General features: G+C 37.0%; 1 protein-coding gene across 1 annotated transcript in view; it reads right to left on the reverse strand.

Annotated features, from left to right (window-relative positions):
• Positions 1-296: 296 nt before the first annotated feature.
• LOC135083357 (protein Wnt-1-like) overlaps positions 297-24,853 on the reverse strand; it is a 102,876-nt gene continuing 78,319 nt past the window's right edge. The window contains exons 2-9 of the mRNA XM_063978092.1: positions 19,221-19,368; positions 11,185-11,311; positions 6,073-6,230; positions 5,380-5,487; positions 4,636-4,782; positions 3,713-3,840; positions 2,964-3,095; positions 297-2,324 (exon numbers count right to left, since the gene is read on the reverse strand). Of these exons, the coding sequence (XP_063834162.1) occupies positions 2,255-2,324; positions 2,964-3,095; positions 3,713-3,840; positions 4,636-4,782; positions 5,380-5,487; positions 6,073-6,230; positions 11,185-11,311; positions 19,221-19,368 (1,018 nt within the window). The 3' untranslated portion in view covers positions 297-2,254. The remainder of the gene's footprint in view (positions 2,325-2,963; positions 3,096-3,712; positions 3,841-4,635; positions 4,783-5,379; positions 5,488-6,072; positions 6,231-11,184; positions 11,312-19,220; positions 19,369-24,853) is intronic.

The following is a 24,853-nucleotide window of genomic DNA, read 5'->3' on the forward strand; positions in this document are numbered from 1 at the left end:
TGGACAAAGGCCTTCCCCAAGGATTTCCACAAAGAGCGGGCCTGCGCCGCCCGCATCCAGGCATCTCCCGCGACCTTCACCAGATCGTCGATCCACCTAGTGGGAGGCCTGCCCGTCGGTCCAGGTCCACCTAGTGGGAGGCCTGCCCACATTACGTGTTCCGGTTTTCTAATTTACCAAATGGTAAAACTAATGTCAAAAATGGACCGGATTAAGCGGTGGACTACACAAAAAAATACATACAGCCGAACGAAGAACCTCCTCTTTTTTTTAAGTCTGTTAAAGAAAACAAAATATGGTTTCTAATACATTTATTTTATCCCATTTACATCAAGTAGTAACTATTTCATATTCAAAGTGGTAATCTACAAGTCTTCGCTCTGACTGTCCTTTCATAGCCAAGTAGAGTCAACAGCACATCAGGCTATACATTTTTATTGTAAAATAACTCTTGTTACGAGTACATAAGATTCACTGTGTTTAACTTGATGTGCTGTCTTCTGTACGTAACAATTTATCTTTTGGTTATTATCAAGCAGATAACTTATATTATTCTAGAACATGATTTCTTAATTAGAATAATATTTTAAATTTTCGCCTTAATTTCGTATGCGACATTAAACGAAAGGTTCTATCTATAATCCGATCGAGCTAACTGCGCACCAAGTTACCACACACTTCTCCACGTTCGCCCCGTCCATACTAGACCGCCGATGTGACGTCACGGCCATCAGGTGTGCAGTTAACGCGATCGGGTTGTAATTTATTATTTAATTTACGTTTAATTTTGTGTCATCATTATCATAGATTTTGTTATCAAATTATGATATCTCTAAAGACAGTCATAACCACTTGCACAACAATTTCAATCAATGCTTATTTAATTTTGTAGTGAAGACTGTTTATTATATCGTCAGTAATGGAAAGACAAGTATCAAATATTACAATTACGACATTATGAAATATTTACAAAATGGCAATAGAATTTATACTACATTCTGAGATTTTAATTACGCCAATATGAAAAACTACATCATAATTTCGATCAACTAACATCTAAGAGGAATAAATCTATCACAATCTAATTTAAATAAATTACTAACGTTAACTTACTAGAACATTTAAATATTTACAGCGCTTCTTAAAACTAAATTAATATAAAAAGCATCGAAATAATATTTGTTTCATAAAACAATATCAATATGGCTTGAACGAATTCATGTCCATGAGGTAGAAAATAAAATTAAACCGCTATATTTAAGTACCAAATTATTTACAAGAGAATTCGATTAAAATGAAATAACCATCTAATGAGACTTAAATCTATAACATCTTTCATCAAGACTTAAATATTATATTTATAAATTGTATTAACAAAAGCGCTATTTACAATTTTTACATCAAAAACACAAATAAGTTAGTAGGTAATACTGTAAATACTTTAAAGCTTATTATCAGAAAATACATAATCACTTAAACTAAATCAGTCCATTTAAAACATAGAAGAAATAATTTATTTGACAAATTAACAAAAGCAAGGCTAAAAGAATACTGGCAAGATACAAAAATCAATTTAAACACTTTTAAATGCAAAGAATTTAACAAAAGAAGGTTGATTGCAATTTGAAAATAGAATTCCAAATATAAATCCAAATATGTTTCCGAAAGTTCCTATTCCAGATTTAAGGTTGTTTACCTAATATTATGGGACTTGGACTTGGAATAGTCAATTTAACAAAAATTAAAGGTTAATTTTACAAATTGTCTCATACGAAGATCATAATAATATTATTGGAGCGCTAACATCTACAGTCGACAACAGAATTTAATAAACAAGAGCATTACAGAAGTTTAGTAGAAGATACCAATGAAAAGTAGCGAACAAAATTTTTAAAAATTCATAGTTGAGACAATATCATACTCACTGTCAAAGAAAGGTCAGACATTATAAAACTATTGGATCCTATCGTACTGCTATTCTGTAGTCGTATCTATAGATCGTTTCATCCACGAAGACGCGCCCCACCAATTTTTGGTCGAGGGAAGTTTGATTCAAGCAATCCGAGCGTCATTATTGTAGTGTGCGTGTGCACTCATGGATGATTTAGCGTGTACCGATAACACTCAAACATTAGCGGAAGAATGGTGGGGCTTCGTGGATGAAACGATCTTAGTCAACATTATCGAAATTCCTCCATTTATCGAACAATATCTCAACGATGGTAAAGCATTTGGTCTCGTTGTATGTAGCCTCCTAGTTGCAGACGTGGTGGTCTCTCTTGGAGCGGCAAAGCTCACAGTGCACCCGACAACACCAGACGAACCTAAAAAGACAACGAGATTTGATTTAAACCTTGTAAAATAGGCTTTATCTTTATACATGATACAGGATCACTTTCAGCAGCACCTGTAAGACCATCGTCATTGACCTCCTCGCATATCGTTACCTCCTCGTTAAAAGTACCTAAGGTAACACTAAAAATTAGGCTGGGTTGCACCATCATACTTTAACTTTGACAAACGTCAGAAATCTGTCAAACTCTATACAAAAAACACCGATTATCGTTATAGTTACGGTCAAAGTTATGTGGTCCAACAAAGCCTTAGTATGGAATTTTCACATCGTAAACGCAACGCTGCCCAAACGTCTTATACTTTTGGATAAAAATGTAAGCCATCAATGAATTTGTTTTTCTTCAAAAAGTCAATATGAGATCGACTGTCAGCATGTCAGCTTACCGAGTCACAGTTTCCATTCAAGTACTTAGTACTGCCACAGATATCACTAATCCACTGCCATCTGTTATGTGTTTTACCGACGATCTCGTGAAGATAGCGTGAACCACCTGAACCCGGACAGCACAGAACCGGTCGCTGTAGAAATCCTAGCTAGAGGAAAGCCTTTTCCTAGCAGTGGACGTCCTTTTGCTTAAATAAAAAGGCATTTCACCACAAGGTCTCACCTGCAGCGGCACTTCTCCTCATGATCCCTCACGCGCGTCTGGTACCCGCGTCCGCAGCACAGCAGCCGGCAGCCGTCAAGCCCTGCTGATGTACGGTTGCATGTACGCCCGCGGGTGCCGAGGATGCCGAGTCTGGAATAGTCACAAGTAATGTAGGTAATACACGAGATTGGTGATATAGATGAAGATGCTGACACATTAGCTAAATGGAATTAGCTTAGCACTCCTGACAATGTCAAGATCGTGTCATGAATTACGTAATACGTACTTATTATTATTCTGTGGTAATACACACGAGTTGATGACTAGCACATATAAAATTGTGTGGAAGAAAACATGAGGAGAAGGAACTAGAAAGAAGAAGAGCATGTGATGCCTGTTTTCACCATCAATCCCTAATTTTTAAGTGAAACAAAATTCCTGTTATTTGTTACCATAGGGGTCACTTAAAAATTAGGGATTGATGGTGAAAACAGGCATGAGTCTCTTCCCTAAGGATGCTTTTCTTAGTTCTAAGAGAAGTCTCTTCCCCTCTCTTAAGAGGCAAAATAAATATGACGTACACTTTGATATCGGGTACGATTTAATACTTGAAAATGTTTAATACACACATTTTTTAGTCTTTACCTTAGCGTCAGCACATTCTACACCAAAATGACGATTAATCTTCATCATAGTCAGCAGTTCGTTCCCTTACGCTTGTGAAAAAGGAAACATAGCCATAATGGGCATAATGTCTGAAAACTTACTCATCATTAGGTTCGCAGTAGTCAGGAGAATCTTCCAAATACACCAAATCCGTTTTGTTGGGCTTCTTCATGTCTGCGTGAAGTGGTCGCAGTTTCCGTATGTTCTTGCCTCTCTTCCGTTCGACTATCTGAAAAGTTAATTCAAAAATACAATTGCAAAATCCTTTTTTTACATGAGAAAATGCTGCAAGTATCTAGATAGGATGCAGATAGTGAGGGAGCGCAGAAAAGACCCGCAGTTATAGAAGCTTGCATCGGGCTAGTTGAGTTGAGACGTTACTAGAAAGAAACTGAGCAATAATTGCATTTGCATACATAACTAACCTTAAAATGTGAAGCGCTTTAATATCTAGTGGTGAGCACATATCCCCCAGCTTAGCTTGACGTTAGCAGAGGTGATAGGGCTGGAAGTCTCTCTCTCTCTATCCTCTCTGGCTCTCGAATGTGCAGTCCAACACTGACAGCGTTGGGTATGATTACATAATACCGACCTTAACATCCGAAGCCCTCTCGTATCTGGTGGCGAGCACGAGCCTTACACGGGATGCTCTTGCACGCGCTCATGATGATTCTATGACCAACCTTGACATGCGAGGCCCCTTCGATTCTGGTGGCGAACACGAGCCCGACATGCCGTGCACTTGCACACGTTATGATAATGCTATGATGTCACCCAACTTGACATGCGAGGCGCCCTCGTATCTGGTGGCGAGCGCGTCGCCCACCAGTCATAGCTGCGGCAAGCGGCGCCAGCACACTCTTACTGAACACAAGCCCCACATGCCGTGGCACTTGCACAGGTCATCATGATGCTATGACGTCACTTAGCTTAACATGCGAAGCCCCCTCGTATCTGGTGGCGGAGTATTACCCGTCATGCCGTGCTCTTACACACGCCATCATGATGCTATGACGTCACCCACCTTGACATGCGAAGCGCCCTCATATCTGGTGGCGAGCGCGTCGCCTACAAGCCGTAGCTGTGGCAGGCGGCGCCAGCACACTCTTACTGAACACGAGCCCGACATGCCGTGGCACTTGCATACGCGCTGCATTCGGCTGCGGACCGCCTGGGGACAACAGAAGAATAAAATTGCAGAGAGGTGGAATAAAGACTTAAGAGACAAGGAAAGAAGGGTCTAATGACAGTCTAACTTTTCCCATGGACAAACTTGACGTTAGCTGGTTGAGTTTTTATTGGCGGTCAAGCTGTAGATCCTGGCTACACAGGAGTTGTAACGGTGAGAACGAAGAGCTGGGAATAGTCCCGTTAGCAAGCTACAAAAACAAAGCTGAAAAACGCAATGTGATGGAGCAACGATCTGGTGAAGGTCGCGAAAGGCATCTGAATGCCAGCGCAGGACTGGTCATTGTGGAAATCCTTGAGGGTGGCCTTTGTCCAGCAGGGGCAGCTTCCAGTGATGATGATGAGATAAGCCACTGTATGCAAACGGTTTCTCTCTTCAGTATGAACCTCATTGATCGTAACTCCCTATCATCATCTTAAACGCCACTCGCCTCTTACGACTCGCCACGGGAAGAGCCCTAATCAAGACTGTCAGAACTACTATTATGTGGCTAATCTATTTATTTAAAAATTGCTTGTCTCCACTTGCTCGCATATAATAAAATTCAGCTTCGTGGACAAAAATACTGTAGGAACTTACTCTTCGCCCAGCCTCGTGGTTGTGCAGATTCATCAAGCCTTCGTCTGAATTCTTATCTTCTTTCGAATCCACGAAGTCTCGACTGTACTTCTCGCCGTATCTTATATCCTGGAATTTGTTAAAAAGAATCGTTAATTTTATTAAGTAATATTATTATTGACGAATAAAATACCCATCTTAAATACGCTATAATTTAATGCCTAGGTATAAACTCATGATTCTAGGATTTAACTTCATAAGTTCTTCATAGTCACAAACAAATCAGTTTTTACTTACTGCAGAAGAATTATTTTACACTAGCTTTTGCCCGCAGCTTCACCCGCGTGAAATTTACTTTGTCACATATCGTCATGAATTATAGCCTATATATTATTCTGGGTTACAATCAATAATACTGTAAAGTTTCACCAAAATCCGTTCAGTAGTTTTTTCGTGAAAGAGTAACAAACATCCAGACATCCAGACATGCACACAAACTTTCGCATTTATAATATTAAGTAGGATAGGATAATAAATAATAATAATATAATGTCCTCACTGTGCCAGTGGTGTTGTTCGCTTACGAATGCTCGCACTACACAAACATTTATTGTCTACCTCTTCATGACATTACACACTCCAGTTACTCTGTGGTAGATAGACAGAAGAAGAGTTAGCAATGAAGAAACAAAAGAAAGAAGCATTTGGTATTACCTCCGAACATCCTCCCCACTGCCAATGGCGCGGTGTTCGCTTGCGAACGCGAGCGTCGCACGAGCATTCGTTGAGCTCGCCGCGACTGCACGCGCGTGCTACTGCGTGCGCAAGCGCGGCGGCTGACAGCGCGTGCACGAATGCTGATTCACGGGACTCTGGAAATAATTATCATCATAATATAAGAGCTTCAACATACAAAAAAAATACGAATATGTTATTAATATACGTATTGATGGCGAGGCAAACACTATTTTTATAATTTTAACTACTGTGTCAAGAATAAAGTTCTTTACAAGATTTCCATAACAGTTGGTCGCATCCAGGTGTTTCCCCTAAAGGCAATGCGGTGCAAATGTGCAGTATAAAAAATTATAAAATAAAATATCAATTGATTTAGTTAGACTTTACTTTCTTCGATAGATCGAATTCGCTCAAAACCGCGGTCTATATGGCTTTGGCTAAATACTAATTATATAGCTTTAAAAACTTGTTTTGTGTAAAGAGTATGTACCTACTGCGTCATACAACTGTTCCCACTCCAACTTCAGTCTCCCTAAAATAGTTTCAAAAATCGGTACACTAGTTCAATGTCCTGGCGCCGGTTGACCATTCCCAAAGAGCTCTGCCCAAACCAATTACTTTTGAAATTCCTTGGAAACTGTCGATTGTACAAGACTTTAAAGGTCAGGTTATACTGGTCAGCCGTTCCTGGTTTATCTTACACGCTGAGCTGATCAGTCAACACTGACACGCGTGATGCCAGCAGCCGACATTAGAAAATAAACAAACATGAAGATATTCCTTGAATAATTCTTGAAGTGGAGATGAGCCATGTGAAACGGATGCGGGGGTTCTAAAAATCGTTGGCAAGCAAAAGTATTGGGATAACAAATTGGTGAATCGTTTGGAAAAATAGCAATGGCATTTATCATAATTGAAATGGAAAAACAGCCACTCTGTTCTGTGTTCTTAAAATATCTCCTCTACTTAGACTTGATATTTAAAGTTGAAAATGTTAGATACTTGTCCGACAATTATTAAATTGTCAACTGTCCCACTTGCTTTATTTGAAAAAATCTCTTCTTAAATACCAATAGTCCAAGTTAGAAAATCCGATTTTCTCGGTACAAGTGTGTACCTACTGAATCCTTTCAAAGTTAGAATTAGTACAACAGACAGGCAAATTAGTATATTCTTAAGTTTTCTTTTACAAGCTATCACAGCTTAACTATTTTGTCACATAAAGAAAAAAAATGATCTTAATTTAATATTTTTACTTGATTTGAGGTTTTGCAAGTCTTATAACCTATTTAGTTAATAAATAATGATCAAACTAACAATTAAGCTAAGGAACACATGGTAAGTACTTATGCATTACCAAATGTAACGTAAACAGTTTATTTCGCTGATTGATACTTAACACCTAGACTGCCAAAGTAAATTTACTAATTCGCCAAAATTGAATTTCTTGCTAATCGATGTGTAATGGCTTGAAATGAATAGTTATTGATAAAAAATATTTTTTTACTATTTATATTGATATATTATACCCATAAAAAAAAACTGTCAGCCACCCGTGGCTGACGCGGCCCGAATGGTATAAATTTCAGTCACAGCGCCATGTCAAGCATTTTGTCAGGCACAACAAAATCACGCTTCCTGCGTTTTGGCGGGAACTACCGTGTCGCATCGCTTTCCTCGTTTAGCCCTCGTGAATACTATCGCTCTGTCCGGCTGCTGTCGGTCAACTGTCAAATTTCGTGTCGTGTAAAGTCGAGAAAGACAGCAAGTTATAACTTACTCTCTTCAAAGCCCTAATCAGCCTCATTTTTGTCTGTAATGTTTCAATTTTGTACACAAATAATAATTTTAATAATTATGCTTAATAAATTATTCTGAAATATATCGTAAACTTGTGATTTTCAAATATTTGTCGTGTTTTTACTAAAATTTTCATTCAAACCTGTGTTAATTTTTATTTAGGTACAAGAGTTGCAGGCCATGCTGAACATACTTTGTTGGGGGCCACGTCAGTCATTTAAAATAGGAAGTAACGCATTAAACGTGCCAGGCGGCCTACTGCGGTCGTTTGATTTAGATGCTTCAGTGTCAGGCTCCAGTGACTGACATGGCCCGAATAGGTTGCATGTTTGTCAGTCACCGGTGACTGTCATGGCAGTCAACGTGTTAAACAGCTAGTCCCAAGTATTCAGTAAACACCTGTCCACATCTCCCTGTGTTTAGAGTTCTGAATGGCATGGCAAAGTCGAGTTATTTGTACAAAGCTTTACGATCAACTTCAAAGGTTTGTGGCGTGGTGGCGGCCCTTTGACCAAATGTTATTTCGTTCGGTTTCAATATGTGAATGCGCATCGGATGTGTTATGGTATACCTATTCATATTTATCCAAGTAATGTGCACAAGACACTCTCTGGACGCATGTATTTTTAATCACTAGCTTTTTTCGAGGGCTATTCTTCTTCTTCTTGTCGTGTCGACAACAAACCTACACAGTTTCAGCCCAAATCTCCGCTACAAGAGTGGCGTGGTCAGCAAGGGCTACTTACGTCTTTTTACAGATTTTTCTCGCAATCCATCGACTTTGTGATAAATATTTTTCAAAATTAAGTAAACTATGTATCCTTGTCAATAATGCTATCAGCTAGTGAAAGTCCATCAAAATCGGATAATGATTTCAGTATCATTTTATAGTTATTTCCTATTACCACCTGAAAGAACCCAAGGCTTATAGTTTAACCATGAATTGCACCATCTTACTTTAACTATTACAAACGTCAAAAGTCTGTCAAACTACAAAAATACCGTTTATAGTTACAGTTAAAGTAAAGGTTGTTGAGGCTATTTGATAAGAATCACACTAGAAGAAGAAACAAAAAGTAGATAAGTAAAATATAGCAGACTTTACTTGGCTTATTAAATTTCGCACTTCACAGTCAGTTCCAGCGTAACAAAGGACATACAAATGCATTGAAATCTACAAACACTAGCACTAAAGCGCTAAGTGGGGCTACACGGTCTAAGAACAAACAGTGCTAATTATGATTATGTAAATAGCACAAACTAATTACATAGACAACGGATTACTAATGTTTGGCCAAAAAACGTTTCCCAAATTATCACATCGCAAACAACGTTTCGCAAATTTTCATTTGGCAAATTCTCATTTGGCAAAACAACTTTTTGCAAACTTTTAATTCGCAAATGTTGTTTTTGGCATATCATTGTTTAGCAAATTATTGTTTGGCAAAGTATGGTTTGCCAAATGTTTCATTAGGCAAAAATATTTCACGATAAACTATTTACAAAATAATTTGATTGGTGCATAGAATGATATACAAATTAGCTTGTGGTTATTATTTTGTTTAGTGGGGAGTTAATATAAAATTTGTTCTACATTAATTTCCTTATTTCATTCTTTGTATCGAAATTTCCAAATGATTCATTAACAATAGATGTGATTCTAGCGCTCGGCGGCCGCTGCCGCGGCACGCTTCGCTCGCCTTCGCGCATTAAGGGTCACTGTTCTAACCTAACCTAACCTAACCTACTATTTTCTGCAATACCTACTTTTTGCAACCATACTATTATCTGCAATGTTTTACATAAAATTCTTGTGAAAACCATGATCGTGCCTTATGCTTTGATTTGTGGGTAACGGTGGGTAAGTATGTGAAGTGTCAATTTGACCAAACAAATTATTTGGGATATAATATTTGGCAACATAAAACATTTGCTATATAAACATTTGCCAAGTAAAATTTGGCCAAATGATAATTTGACCAAATGAATTAGTTGCGAAAAGTACAGTTGCTAAAAGTTCATTTGGGAAATGAAACTTTGGCGATAAGTTGTTTGCGAAGTGAAATTTGGCGAAAAGTAATTTGGCCAAACGGAAGGATACCATAGACAACAGCAACACCTATCCTAAGGATAAGTCAAATCACATGAGATTTATTTTATTAACAACAATATTTACGAACCCTATCGCCTGTAGTCACAAACATTACTATGAGGTCTGACAGTGCACGTAGACGCACAGGGTGAAATACAAATCAATCACAGAGCTCTATTCTACGCTGTGCGTTTCATTTTCTGCTTCACTTAAGCAAGCATCGTTTGTGACAATTATTATTCCAAGATGTTGTCTTGCTTTAACTCTGTCTCTACAACTTTAAAAATTTCGTTGATTTTGTTTGGGATGTTATGGCTTTTTAATTTCTTCATAATTAGGTTCTTAACCCCTCTTTTTCATCGGAGGTTCATATACATTCTACGCTATACTCGCACTCTTTCGTTCGAACTCCACCTATTCTTCGAAATATATTTTTAAGCCTTCGAGTTCCAAGACATTTAATTTTCCCCAGTTCTAGTCACTTAACCTATTTTAAACGGTTAAGTTGTAGATCCTGGCAATTGCAGTGGAGATAACGAGAGGTAAGTAATAAGGTCGCACAGATAGGAAGGTTATTATTTTAGCAGTTACTAAGATTAGAGAAAGAATGAAAGAAACATTTATTGCTTTGGACATCACACATGGACAAAAAAAGGTAAATTATAAAATAAAGACAGAGGTAACACATAAAACATAACAATGGAAGAGAATGTGGACTGAGCAGTGTCACCCTGTAGCAACAGCGATGCCCATCGCATTGGGACCCCACTGAGCATATGCCGTGGCCCACGGTGAGGAAGGCCACGACCCTGGTTTTCAGTGAGTCCGAGTGCCGAGTGTGGATCACGGACACTATATAGGACTAGGTTAGTGTACCACGGCACTGCATAAAATGTACATACAAAATAGTGCGCCTCCCGCGACCTTCACCTTCAGATCGTCGGTCCACCTGTCGGTCTACCTAGTGGGAGGCCTGCCCACGCTACGTCTTCCGGCTCGTGGTCGCAACTCAAGAACTTTCCTGCCCCAGCGGCCATCAGCGCGACTAATGCGGGAGGTGCCTGGATGCGAGCGGCGCAAGATCGGTCTTCGTGGAAATCCTTGGGAAAGGCCTTTGTCCAGCAGTGGACGTCTTTCCGCTGAAACGACCGAACGAACGAAAATAGTGCGCGAAGATTAGTCCCGTAAACACTTACTGAACTTCAGCACGCCGCCAAAGATGTCTGAGGAGTTGGCGTTGGTGGTGGTGCTGCAGTTCCACCGGCTGTGCCTGAACTGGTGCTGGCACTCCTCGATGGCCTGGACCGCCCCTGTCTGGAGCACCTGAAAGGTTTTAGACTGCAATTAGTACCAAAACTTATGAGCAACCGTTACTTAGCTCTCGCTTTGGGTCTTTTAGGCGAGTGAGCTTTACATGTGTGGTGGCTCGCTACTGTTCGTTTTTTCAAAAGTTTTGATAGACGTAAAGACATTACATTATACTTCGTCGCTGCATCCTCGAGATTTTCATATTTACCTACCAGGTAGTCCACTTCTCATTGTACTAGGCATCGAACATTTTAGAGCATACAATACAAAAAAAGTACTTGTTATGACTCGATATCCGGCGGTAGTGGGGCACGTTTACGTCAGACCCCTCCAACCGTCGAGTCGTCATTCGCTTCGATAGTGCGGGCATCGTAACATCGAAATTTCTCGTTCGTGCCGCAAAAATAAAATTAAATTGGAAAAAGTGTGTGCTTCGTGTGTGTTTAAATGTGTAGTAACCATAAAAGTAAACCTTTCGAAAAAATACACAGTTATATTACGTCGTCTAGGGCGACGCGACATTTGGAGGATAATAATGGCTACCTGTTGGGGAATCAGGAGACCGGATCAAGGCCGCAAGTAAGTGCTCCGCCAACGAAAGTGCCTGGAAAGCTGCAGTCTGCGACGAATCGCGCCGTAATGCAAAAAACATCACTCATCGTGAATCACAATGATGACTACGACCACTCTGGCAAGAGTGTACCGACCGAGAGGAAGATGAGCTTGGGGAATATTTAAAACAATTATTTTGTTTTTACCCAACTGTAAAAGGAATGGCAAAATGTTTTCGACTATATTCTATCTGTGCTCGTACATAGGTACGTAATACATTGGATCCTAATTTAACACTGAGCTGTGCTATGATGTGAGTTGTGCTGTGATGAAGTTCATACCGTGTTTCATGGAATCTTACCTTAATGCTATTAAGGTAGTCTATGTATTTCCTAAGAGTAGTGATGCGATTACTACCGAAATACCAAAATCGTAATAAAGAACCTCGATGCGATTGAGGTCAAATACGAATCTCTTAGAGTAGTGATGCGATTACTACCAAAATACCAAAAATCGTGAGAAAGAACCTCGATGCGATTGAGGTCAAATACGAGTTTCTTAGAGTAGTGATGCGATTACTACCGAAATACAGTTCACAAGAACAAAAACTCGCTGCGTGCCTCCACACAGCGCGCCTGCCGTGGCTACTGGCCCCGCTGCCCCGTCGTCTTCCCCGTGCGCCCAGGTGGGACCCCGCCGTGGCTCAGTTACTCCGCAGCTGCCCTTCGCGACCTGTGTCGCCCAGTCCGAAAAACGGTGTCGTAAGGTGAGTGCGTCCATTGCTATCATAATTACTATTGAATGTAACTAAATTTACTTCGCTGGTGTATTTACATACAGGACCTACCTATCAAATTTTTTGTTTAAACTATTTAAATAAAATAAGAAACTATAATATTCAATTGTACTAAAACAATGATTTCGAATAATACCACCAGCGAGACTACAAATATGTATTTCCTTGAGTAGTAATGCGATTACTACCGAAATACCATAATCGTTATGAAGAACCTCGATGCGATTGAGGTCATATAACTATTACCTATAATACCAAACCGAACCGAACCGAAATACCAAAACTGTAATGAGCCTTTATTACCACTGAAGTCTAAGAATCGGATGATTCAACACAAGGGGAATTTCAGTCTGATAAACCTGCAAAACCGGATATAGAGGTTACATAGGTAAATTGTTTCAACTTCAGACACGGAAAAGTGATCCCGTTAGCCAATAATATTTTGGAAGGCTTAGGTCAGCTTAAAAAGTAAAACTGAGGTGTACGCACTCCAATTTGGAGATGAGATAATATTCTGAACGCTTGGGCGAATCTTGGCTAATTAACTGAGGGACGAGTCAATCCAGAGGTTGACTAAAAATACCTACACATGTTGTCACGTGTCTCTTACGTAAATAAATTATTTGTGTTTTATTCAGTTCATTCTCCAAAAAACGGGGGCTTATCCCTCGAGGTAACTGCTCGAGGAAGCGCAGAAATAGTAATAAAAAAGAAAAATACACAAAATGATAAGATGTATTTTTTATTTGAAAATTTTATACAAGTCCATAAATTAAAATTAAAATTACAATGGGAATAAAGACTTTAATCTAAATCAAGAAAATGTTATTTAAATGTTCAAATATTAATTCAGAATATTTGCCTCGGTGTGGGGTAACCGGTTCACGCACTTCTTTTCCTCAACACCATCCGGTTACTGTATGGGTGCGCGTGTGCAAACATAACCCTGTTGTGCAACAGTAGCGTACTGCAACTGTTGCAATTTTTTGAGCAGCAGCTTTATTGAACGGTGGCATGATAAACACCAAAATTATTAAGATTTCATCAGATGTTTAATATCAGTAATCCTACCTTTAGGTTTTGAGTGCCAAAACATATTAGCAGTTTCAGTTACGGTCATCCTTATCAATAAACAGCAGCGACGACCAGCGATGGCTGCAGCAATTTCGTCCAAAACGAACAACAGTGAATTTTTTCCGCTTTCTACGCTTTATTCTGGTTTCGTGATAAGGTTTAATTTAAACCAGTATACTAGCTTCATTCCATAGTTACAAAACAGAAGCTTATACCAACAACTTATAAACATTTTCACTTTGGTCTACCTAAGAACTGCAATGTTTTTTCAATACATAGTTATACATGTTATACAAAAATATTTTATCAAGAATCAAGTTTAACTGAGAAGAGTAATTCTACTATAAACGTACACCACTTACGTTCATCTCTTTTACTTGAGTAAAGAATTTAGTTCAGACGCCTAAATTAGTGACTTTATGTAAAGAGTCTTATCCCACAAGCAAGAACTAAAGATACCCATTACTTATATTCATATTACTTTTAACAAAGTTAACAAAAAACTGGTAAAATTCCTTATATTATCAATATAACAACGAATCCAAACGTTAACAATACATAATAAACTATCATTCTATAGGAATGATGAATCGAGTATTTATTCCTAAATATGTAGTAGGTAAATGGCCCCAACTTCATGCTAGTACATTATCTCGTGACTTCGGTTTCTTTCTATCGCATAAAATGAAAAGCAATAAATACAAATATTATTTATTTATATAATTTATATATTTACCTATAACATCATAATTACGAAACAGTTAATCGGCTACAAACAGCTGTGCGATGTATGAATATTTCTGCTACCGTAAGGTTACCTCGGTAACTTCTTCAAGCTTACTGAAATAAAAGATTTGAGTGTTATTTTTTATGGGTCTCACACAACACAATTGGTTTGACAAACAATAAGACAAAACAATGAAATAGATTATTTTTTGAAGTACTATTTACTTACTTAGTAAAAGTAAAGTAATTGATTAATTTATTAATTTATTCTATTGGTTTACCAAGAACATAAGTTCTTGTGTAAGTGTAAGTAAGTAGGAGCATAAGCTCTATTAAAACACAAAGTATAACATCTATAACGTACACAGTCAATTAGAGGTAAACTCTGCATGCAATGAAGTGTTTATTTCAGAAAAATGAGATCAAAGTACTCTAAGCGTATGCTTATACGATACATGAAATCGGTCTTGACGTCATGATGTATTAAAATTGCTTATTTTAACTATTATTATAATTTTTTATTAAGATGCGTTTAAAAGTAAATAAATAATTCAATTGTTGCTACTAACAGATAAACTCAAGAATATACAGAGGAAAGGTGGTAATATATCAAAATGTATATATTTTATTTTTCATGTTTATTACACCGCCTTAGTCTCTCTGCTAGACCTGTGGTTGACTGGCAGAGAATGCCACTTGGCATTAAGTCCGCCACTGTACAGTTTTATGTGCAAAAGTATAAATAAATAAATGTTATCCTATCTTAAATACACACACATTTATCTGCAAAACGTTAAATAAAACATATCATTACCTGAACGTAGTTAGAATTAGCCACCTCTTTTGTGTGCCGACGTTCTGTCGGACTGAGCACGCTGACTGGCGATACTCACGGATCGCGCGCAAATTTTTGCGAAGTACCCACTTATTTAGTTAATCCTTAATTTTATATTCTGTTAACCTTTAACTACTGACGTGGGGGCCTCTCAGGCCTTGCAAAAGTCAAATTGTTGAATTTCTCCTCTCCTACGTGCACGACACACCCGAATCTTTTAGTACCTTCGAGTTTCATTGCGCCGAGGCTGTCAACAACGGTGCACGTGATTGCACGCGCAATTTCAGTAGGTAAATTAATTTTAAAGTTTCTTGTGGGCCTCTCAGGCCCCCACCTCAGTATTGGCGTAACTTTTTTTGTTTATAGTTTTCATTTAGTTGTCGTCTTTTCTTGAAATAATTTGTATAAATCTATAATATGGAGCCCACAGTACGTCGTCCGAGAGAAAGCGGTATTTCGGAAGTAAAAATAACCAGCATTTAACGAAAAATAGAAGAACAGTAGTTTTTGGCACGTATGCTAGAAAATGATAAGCCTGTACCTGTCTATCAAGATTTAAACGATGAAACAACATGAATACATGTATTTTGAAGATTCAAATGAAATCTACATTTTAAAAACATGTATGGCTTCCTTCTCTGAGCAAAGCAAGTTTATCCAGACTGTGTTTAATTCACACTATTTTATGTGTGTAATTTTTTTCCCCCTATTTCATATTAGGATTACTGATTTATCATTAGCTAAAAAGACTATTGAAAATTAAGATTCTAAGTTGATTTGTTGAATTTATGAATATTTTTCATGATAACTTTGTGAATCATGATTTCATGAGATTTTTGCCAAAAATGCTACATGTTTTCTAAATATTGAAATAATACGTACTTATTAACAAATAATTTACATAAAAATCGTTTTATTGTATTTAAATATAACCACTATTAATAATTATTAAACATAAAACCCTAAAAAGATTTTATATTTTTAAATATAAGCACACATATGTGCGGGCCTCTCAGGCCCCCACGTCAGTGTTTACGTGAAATTAAATCCACCTCAGTAGCTAAAGGTTAATATAAAGTTATCGTTCTCAGTTTGGTTATTATGTTTCCAAAGCTAGTTTTACTAGACATTGCGCTTCTCTCACGTTAGTGAATTATTGTAATTCTTGGGAAAATTAAAATCTTAAACTACATACATATAAATTCAATTATCATAGCTCAATGTACAAAATCTGACCCCATAATAGAAAAAAGTTAATGTGTAAACTTAAAAGCGAAGGCAAAATTTCAAACAACAGCTACATTTTATTTGAAGCATAAAATTACCATTAGAATACTATTAAGTATTTATTACATAAAAAAGAAGTAGTAAAAATATTAACTTGCAGAAGAATGGGACACCTGGCCTATTATATTTACCGGTGATTTCACTAATACTTTAGCACCCGGGTGGTCCCAGTTGCACTTTAAAGTATTGTTTTCAATATCAGAGTTATTATTCCAGCAAATACAATTATTTCTTACGAGTTTACATGAATAACAAGTTAAATTATTATTATTATACTAAAAACTAATCTCAAACTACGAAGAAATGTTACCATAATGCAAGAGCCTCTAGGATAGATTAAACATATTTGAATATTTTTTCATTACGTGTGAGTTATATTGATATAACCCAAAATTATATTCCGCACAAAGTGTCCGTCATGCAACAATTTCAGCGGCTAATTGTTGAAAAGTTATCATAGAATCGATTAAAAGAAAAGCAGCAGGCTAATCTAGAAAATTACCTTGAATTCTATTCTTAAATTTAAAGCAAGACCTTCTGCTTCGCATTTTGATAATGCTTTACTTAACGATAATATTATGTATAAATATTATTCCTTATAAAGGTCTTATTTATTTAAATAACGTATTTATCATAGTTTTGATTTCGCTAAAGCTCTCTAAACATCTACCTGGTAGGTAAATATGAAAATCTCGAGGATGCAGCGACGAAGTATAATTTATGGTTAAACAAACTTACCTTAAGTGAAGTTTGACCGTAATTATACGAGTCGCTGCATCCGAAGAGATTTTCATTCCCGCCCTACCCCTAAGTTTACACTTAACCCTTACTTAACTTTAGCGAAATCATACTCTGAAATGAATGACGACTCGACGGTTGGAGGGATCTGACGTAAACGTGCCCCACTACCGCCGGATATCGAGTCATAACAAGTACTTTTTTTGTATTGTATGCTCTAAAATGTTCGATGCCTAGTACAATGAGAAGTGGACTACCTGGTAGGTAAATATGAAAATCTCTTCGGATGCAGCGACTCGTATAATTACGGTCAAACTTCACTTAAGGTAAGTTTGTTTAACCATAAATTATCGTTTTGTGCGTGTACACGTACACATACAAGTAAAGCTCACTCGCCTTCGTAAGTTGCAGGAACTTAATAATCAAAAGTAAATTGTTTCTTTTTGTGTATTAATATTCAAACCTGCATGCTTCTTGATGTAGCAAAACATGTGAACTTATTTTTTAGCTGTAACAACTGTGTACCATGTTTTATGCAAATAAACAATTATTCTATTCTATTGTATTGTATTGTATTCTAAAAATTACGTTAATTGCCTAACAAAAATTCTGACCACGGTTTACATCCGAAAGCCAGCAATGAAACTTTTAAAATATGACCGAACTGGACCCTGATTACCCACACGTCCCTAAATTACTGTAAGTCTGGGATACGAGATGGTAAGATAATACAAGGAAAAATCTGACAAAGTAGGTAAATTAATTACTCGTAAAATTAATGTAACTTAATTCATTCATTTATTTATTACAATGTATGACTCTACATTCACATAATTGAGCAATGATATAACACACATTAATCTGAGTATAGTCTATGGTACAGTCTTATAACCAAAAAAATAATCAAAAAAAATCATTTTTCTCGTTATCATAAGCAATATACCTACTTATAATAGATCCAAAACTTATTGCCTAATGTTTACAAAACATAATACTTGCCGAGATATTCTTCAATGCCTACAAAAACAGAACGCATAATCCTACCGTCATATCCCATAGGATTACTGGGATTCCTCCAACATTGTCCTTTATGACCAAGTCCACCCAATCAACTTACTTAAACCTTTTACGAGCGCAATGATTTTAATGACGTCATTCGGAATCAATTTCCTCGAGTTAATAAAATGCATTTAATTACGTCGAGTTGATGCCTCAATAAAGTTCTCGTTTAACGATCACAATCGTGGATCTAGTAATGGGATTTTATCTGGTGAAATACCCTAAATACTGTCTGGGGAAGTATTTTTGAAGCGTTCGAATTTTAATTCGCATACGTAACGAATCGTAATTTCGATAGATTAACGAAATTCGCATAATGATTTGTTACATTATGAAAATTGAATACTTAAAAAATACCAAGCTGTGAATCTTATGTTTTCTATTAGATTATTATTTTATCCAAAAAGATAAATGTCAAAGTTAATCAAGTAAGTAATTTAATTAATGGTCATTGAATCTGATATCTGACTATATAATTTTAGCTGTTCACGGAACGATGTAGTTTAGTACGTACTTACGTAAAAAGTGGGGCTCAACGATTCTAGATTTACACGAGTAACACGAGTTTTACTTTATCAAGAAGAGCAGGTGATTATTAACCGCTTGAGTCCCAGACGGCATTCATTAATGTCATAACAATTGATTATCTATTGTGTCTAGATTCGCGGGCCTTGAAGCATTGTAATTCTAATTTCACATAGATACATCAGTCATAGACTCGTATACGATTTGTCCGATTTCGAGCATGGGGGTGTAATAGGCCAAAATATCTGCTTTTGCCTGATAGAGTCGTTATCCTGCAATGGAGACAAAAGAACCTGATGATGATGACGACATTGTCACAGTCTAAACATTACCTGTATCATCTTATCAGAGAGCAGGCACAGCTGCTTCTGCCGCTCCACCAGGTACTCCAGTCTGTGGCAGTTCTCTTTGTGTAGCGCTGTGAACGTCTCCAGCGAGGAGTTGCCGGCCTCGCTCGGTGGTCGAGGTGCCGCCAAATTCCTGGAAACAAAAAAAAATACTGTAAAGAAATGTTTTCTTTTTTTCCAGCCAGCCATTCAAAGATGGCGAATAAAATTGAATTTGAAAGAAAGAGTAGGTACCATCATCAGACACCTTCTGACGTCATGCCATCCAAATGACACTACTACGTAATAGGTCAATTGCATTGCTATTTAATAAATTCAATCATTTCAGAACTGAAACTTGGAAATTTCAAAATGTACAGACGACAGCATTCAATCTAAATAGGTAACCTACCTAGTCTATTTAAAAAAATGTACTTACTAAACCTGAAGTATTATTATAGCATTAGATCATAGATTTTGGCTTGCAAAAAGAAGATATCAATAATTAAGAATGTGTAAAAAGTAACAAATTGTTCGTAAATCTTCCTACTATGAGTAGCAAAACAATTATAAATAGGAAAATATTTAATGAAATTCCAATAGCTATAACAATCCGTTTATAGTCTAGAGCTAGACTAAACTTAAAAATATTGAAAAACATGAACCCGTTATAAAAAGTCTGTAAAAAAGCAATGGCTGCAGTCGATCGCTAATACGGTAAAACAAACGCAATCCGAGGCCCTCAACGATGAGTATATTGTAAACAGCTTCCCCCATACTGACTGAATGGTTGCCACAGCCTCCATGCACGTGCAACACTCAAGGTCCCACTACCCTTGCACATCCTCTCATGCTTGCAATTAACACGAAAAACCGAGCGGGACACAAATACAAACGACCTAACAGCCAGAAAGAGACAGCGCGACTCATTTACCCGAGCACTTTTTATTTCCACTTGCAACGAAGGGAGGTCGTCGGCCAATCAACGAACTAAGCCGCGCCCGTTCCATTGGCCCGTTTGAATAGAGAATATTTTTTCAAAAATGGAACAATAGCGGGGGTAGGTAATAGCGAGTTTTGTTTTATTCGAGTGGTTCCTCATTCGAGTGGCCGAGGTCGCAGAGAGCGGACGTCTCAGGCATAATTGCCTTAGTATTGTTACTTGGAGGGCACTCGCGTGTAAGCATTTCATTTGCGAATGATGTTTAACATTGTTATTTTATTGCGGAACTTGTTCCAGCCTCTTCAGCGAAGTAGGGATTACAGTACAAGCAAATTAGCGTTGTTTATTTCCACTTAAGGATCGTCCTGCTTCGCCGTGTTTGCTAGGAACAACTTATTACAGAGGTTTGCTTTCAAATAAAGAGATTTCGCGTCATCTTTCTGGATTTACGACGTCGTTTTCAGTTTATAACGTCAGTTGTAAAATGTCTGACACCTTCTGATATGTTGTTATATGGGATGGGACTAGGAAAATCCTGTTTTGTCTTTTTATAACTTGAGAACCTTAAAGCTGTAGTATATTCTTATTGACATAAGCTTGAGCATAATAATATGACAGATGATGATGCTTTTTGAAACCTTACTTTTATATTCAGGAAAATCTTGCAGCATTTAGTCAAATTGTGTGCTGAAAGAACTTCTAAGAGCTCTTTTCAAGTCAAAATGTTCCTACTTTTTTGTAAAGTCCCAGATTGCGAATTCAGTCAGATTTTTAATTGTGTAGAGTCATCATACAAGGTGAGTTTTTTCCACAAAATTGCACTAGAACTTATTTTTCTTATCAAATCTTAATTGCTCCTAAAATAAGGCACAAAGGGCGCAAAAGCAAGTTGAACTTTTTACTAAGAAACTTTATTTTCTAATGCAGTTTTCTTTTATGTCCCTTCACACATACTATTAAAACTAATAGTGCGAATCAATCAACGTTTAGAACGTTTCTAAATATGAATTTAACCTAACTATTGCGTGTTTCCAGCCATCAGGTTGGCAGCACTGACAAATCGCGCTACCAACTTAGCAGTTTCCGGTGAATTTTTTTTCCATTTCTTCCTTTTTCAACCGACTTCAAAAAAGGAGGAGGTTCTCAATTCGACCCGTATGTTTTTTTTTTTTTTTTTTTTCTATGTTTGTTACGCGATAACTCCGCCAATTATGAACCGATTTGAACAAATCTTTTTTCGGCGTATAGGTAATACCTCAAGGGTGGTCCCATTTAAATTTAATAATAGAAAAAACAACCCCCAAGGGTGGAAAATTGGGGATGAACTTTTTTATACGCAATATCTCCGCCGATTATAAATCAATTTGAACGAATATTTTTTTGTTGAATAGGTATTATCAAAAGGGTGGTTTCATGCGAATTTGAAGAAAATATTTCACCCCCAAGGGTGGAAAATTGGGGATGAACTTTTTTATACGCAATATTTTTAATTTTTAGTATTTTTTTGTGTTCACGCATTTGAAGTCGGTTTTATTTTTTTTAAAAGTTAATTATGGTATGTTTTATTTCTGTTCCATTAGTGTAGTTATCCTAAAGTTAATTTATTTCACACCGATACCAACCGGGCAACATGGAAAGCATTGGATGATGATGATCTCATAAAATGAGGGCTATCGTTTTAGCGCTCACCAGTTAGCGCCACTGTAGAGTAAGGTCCTGTCACTTGCTAGTAGCGAAGACAGTGGCACCAACTGGTGAGCGCTAAAGTGGTAGGAGGACTATCGCATTTGCACTCATCAAGATGGCGTCACTGTAGAGTAAGGTCCTGTCAATCGCCAGGGGTGCCAACTGTTAAGTATAAAAACGATAGCCCTCATTGAACTACTATGAATAAAGAGCATAGATTTCAGAAAGTACGTAGAAAATTGCTCTATTTGTCTATGAAAAGTGCATTAAAGAATTTAGTGCGAATATTCATTGGTACGAGTATTGTAAAATAATTCGAATGTTTTAAATATTTTAAATTATATACCACACATGAAAAATGAGAAATATCATTCGTTGCACCGGAATATCACGTTCCATACCGAACACAAACGCATTCACGCACGCCGGGCTAACAAGTAATAAGGCATGGCAATCGCTCAAAAATCTCAACAGCCAATATTGACTTTGTCGTGTGAAGTGCCGCCTTTATCTGACGGCTAGTGATGTGTTTGAAGGTATCGATAGTTTTAAGTTATCGACAGTTTTGTTTTTGTTACAGACTATGGCAGTTCACTACTGGGTAATGGGCATAAGTTCTATTCATCCGACTTGAGGTCGTCGGTCCATCGAGCAAATCTTCTTCGACGCTACACTCTTGACAGAGTGGTCGTCGTCAATGAAACAGGTAAGGGCATGTTTTATTATAAACGGCTTTGTACCTATTTAGCAGCCCAAACATAAATATCAGATTGAAACCAACGTTTTTATAGGAACTACGAACGTGAAAATCGGAAAATCCCCTTGTATACGGACTTGTGTGATAGTTAACTCAATAAATCCACTGAAGAGTCATGTGCCACGCGAAAGGCGCCTTATGAATATGACTATCATTTTCACAAAATTAAAAAAAAAATCAAAAATATTTTATTCAATTTAGACCAATATATCAGCCTTCCTTACAGACAAGCATTTTTATCGACATGTCAAAAAGGGCCATATCGATAGTTCAAGCTCACAAACATCGATAAAAAGACTGAGAATCACTAGTGCCCATATACGTCTCCATATTTGAACTTAAAAAGTGGTAATCGATACTTTTAACGTAAATATTATGAAGATAATTGCTTTGTAAAAGTTGCCCAATTCGTGGTCATAATCTACGGAAGAAGTACTTACAAAGTCGAAAATAAAGAATCTCTAAAATATATGACAGAAAAATTAAGAATATTTGATATGTATGAATGTTATAAATAAATTTCTTATTCTTAATCTTAAACAACTACTCTACTTTTATAGTTTGCACGCGGCTTTACACGCCTGAAATGCACTTTATCAATGCCAGCCTATTTGGACTTAAAAATCTGTGATTTTTATCCAATTTCTGCTTAAACAACTACTAATTGCACATCACTTTAAATCGGTAAAATTTGAGGAAAACTCAGAACACGAGATACATAACTTCTACTTGAAACAATTCCTTACAGTTTTCGTTAAACGTAAGCTAAATAACTTGTTTTAAGGAAGAATTTACCACAATATTCAAGTGATCAACAGGGATCGAATTAGTGACCACTCAAATCCCAGCCAGATGCCAAAACCGTTGGGCTATTACCGCCTCATAGATTGTAGGTATTTAACTATTTAGGCATTTGTTTCACAAAAACTTCTTACTCTACCATCTGGATGACCATGGATGTAAACCGTTACTATAACATTTACATTCCTCATAAATCTCAAACTTACTGCTTTTTATTCATCGCAATTCGTTAAGCCTTTACAAAAAGACGCAGGGACCTTTACAATTTTCTCGGAATCTAGGTACCCTCTTATATTTGTGTAACTTCTATGTGTATAGCTTTAAGATCGAGAATCGAATGTAAAAATGTATTGTCAATCCGACTGAGGATGCGAATCTAAGGTGAATTTCACGGGCTATAAAATATAAAGGTAAACGCACACTGTATAAAGTAAACGCGTACCTATTGTGAAACGCCACGCAAGAATAAATCGATACTCAGAAACGAATTCAGGATTACTATCGGCCTGAATATTGGAATTTTAATCGAGTTCTGAATGCTATGAATGTTAGTTCACCACAACTTATTTTCATGCAGTCATATTTCACCTTTTTGTTTTATATCCTAATAAATCAGAGCTGATCTAGAAAATCCAATAAATTTTGTTATAATTTTACAGTTAAGCAGATCTTAAAGCACATAATTGCATAGAACTTACGGAACTTTTAAGTTATGACACAAAATATTCCAACTACCTATTTTACAAATAGCGCTAATTCCTTACGAAACAAACGTAGGCAGCTGCTCCATTCGTAGGTAGCTAGTCATTCTTGAACTGTATAAGTGCATTCCACTGTAAACCTTAAGCCAACATGATGGGGTTCAAAATTCCGTGCATAGCAACGTAAGAGTGTAACTAAATGCCTCAAGCGTACGGGAGGCCTTTATGATGAGCTGCGTGAAATCGCGTCTACCTGCCGCGATTGTCCGCGAGTGTGCACAGGCACACTTCCTTATTATACGGGTTAAGGATAGGTACAGACTGCAAACCTTGCTAGTTATTGGCTTGAGCTTAATCCTAATATCAAGTATGTGGAGTACAATATGTATATTGAGTCTATAAAATGATTCTATTAAAAAAAATTTTTTAACCAATAAACGACCACTGCTGAGCAACCTGAATCCTGATAAAGTTAGCCTATTAATTTAACACAGGTACGACTGTACTCAGTGTTGCACTATCAAATGCAATTGACGCGCCTCTATGCCAGGGTTTTTATGTTCCTGGTCGGGCTATACCTAACTTATTTACCTACTCAATTTACACAAAAGAAAAAATATTAAAACCTATTGTATGTATCATTTACCTCACCACAAAACGTTTTTTTTTTTTTTTTTCAAACATTTTTTTAATACTATTTTTGCTAAATTGATTTCCTCTTGAAATTTATTTTCTGAAAGATTAATTTAGT

This window comes from Ostrinia nubilalis, chromosome 23 (assembly GCF_963855985.1).
Source record: "Ostrinia nubilalis chromosome 23, ilOstNubi1.1, whole genome shotgun sequence".
NCBI classification, from domain to species: Eukaryota; Metazoa; Arthropoda; class Insecta; order Lepidoptera; family Crambidae; genus Ostrinia; species Ostrinia nubilalis.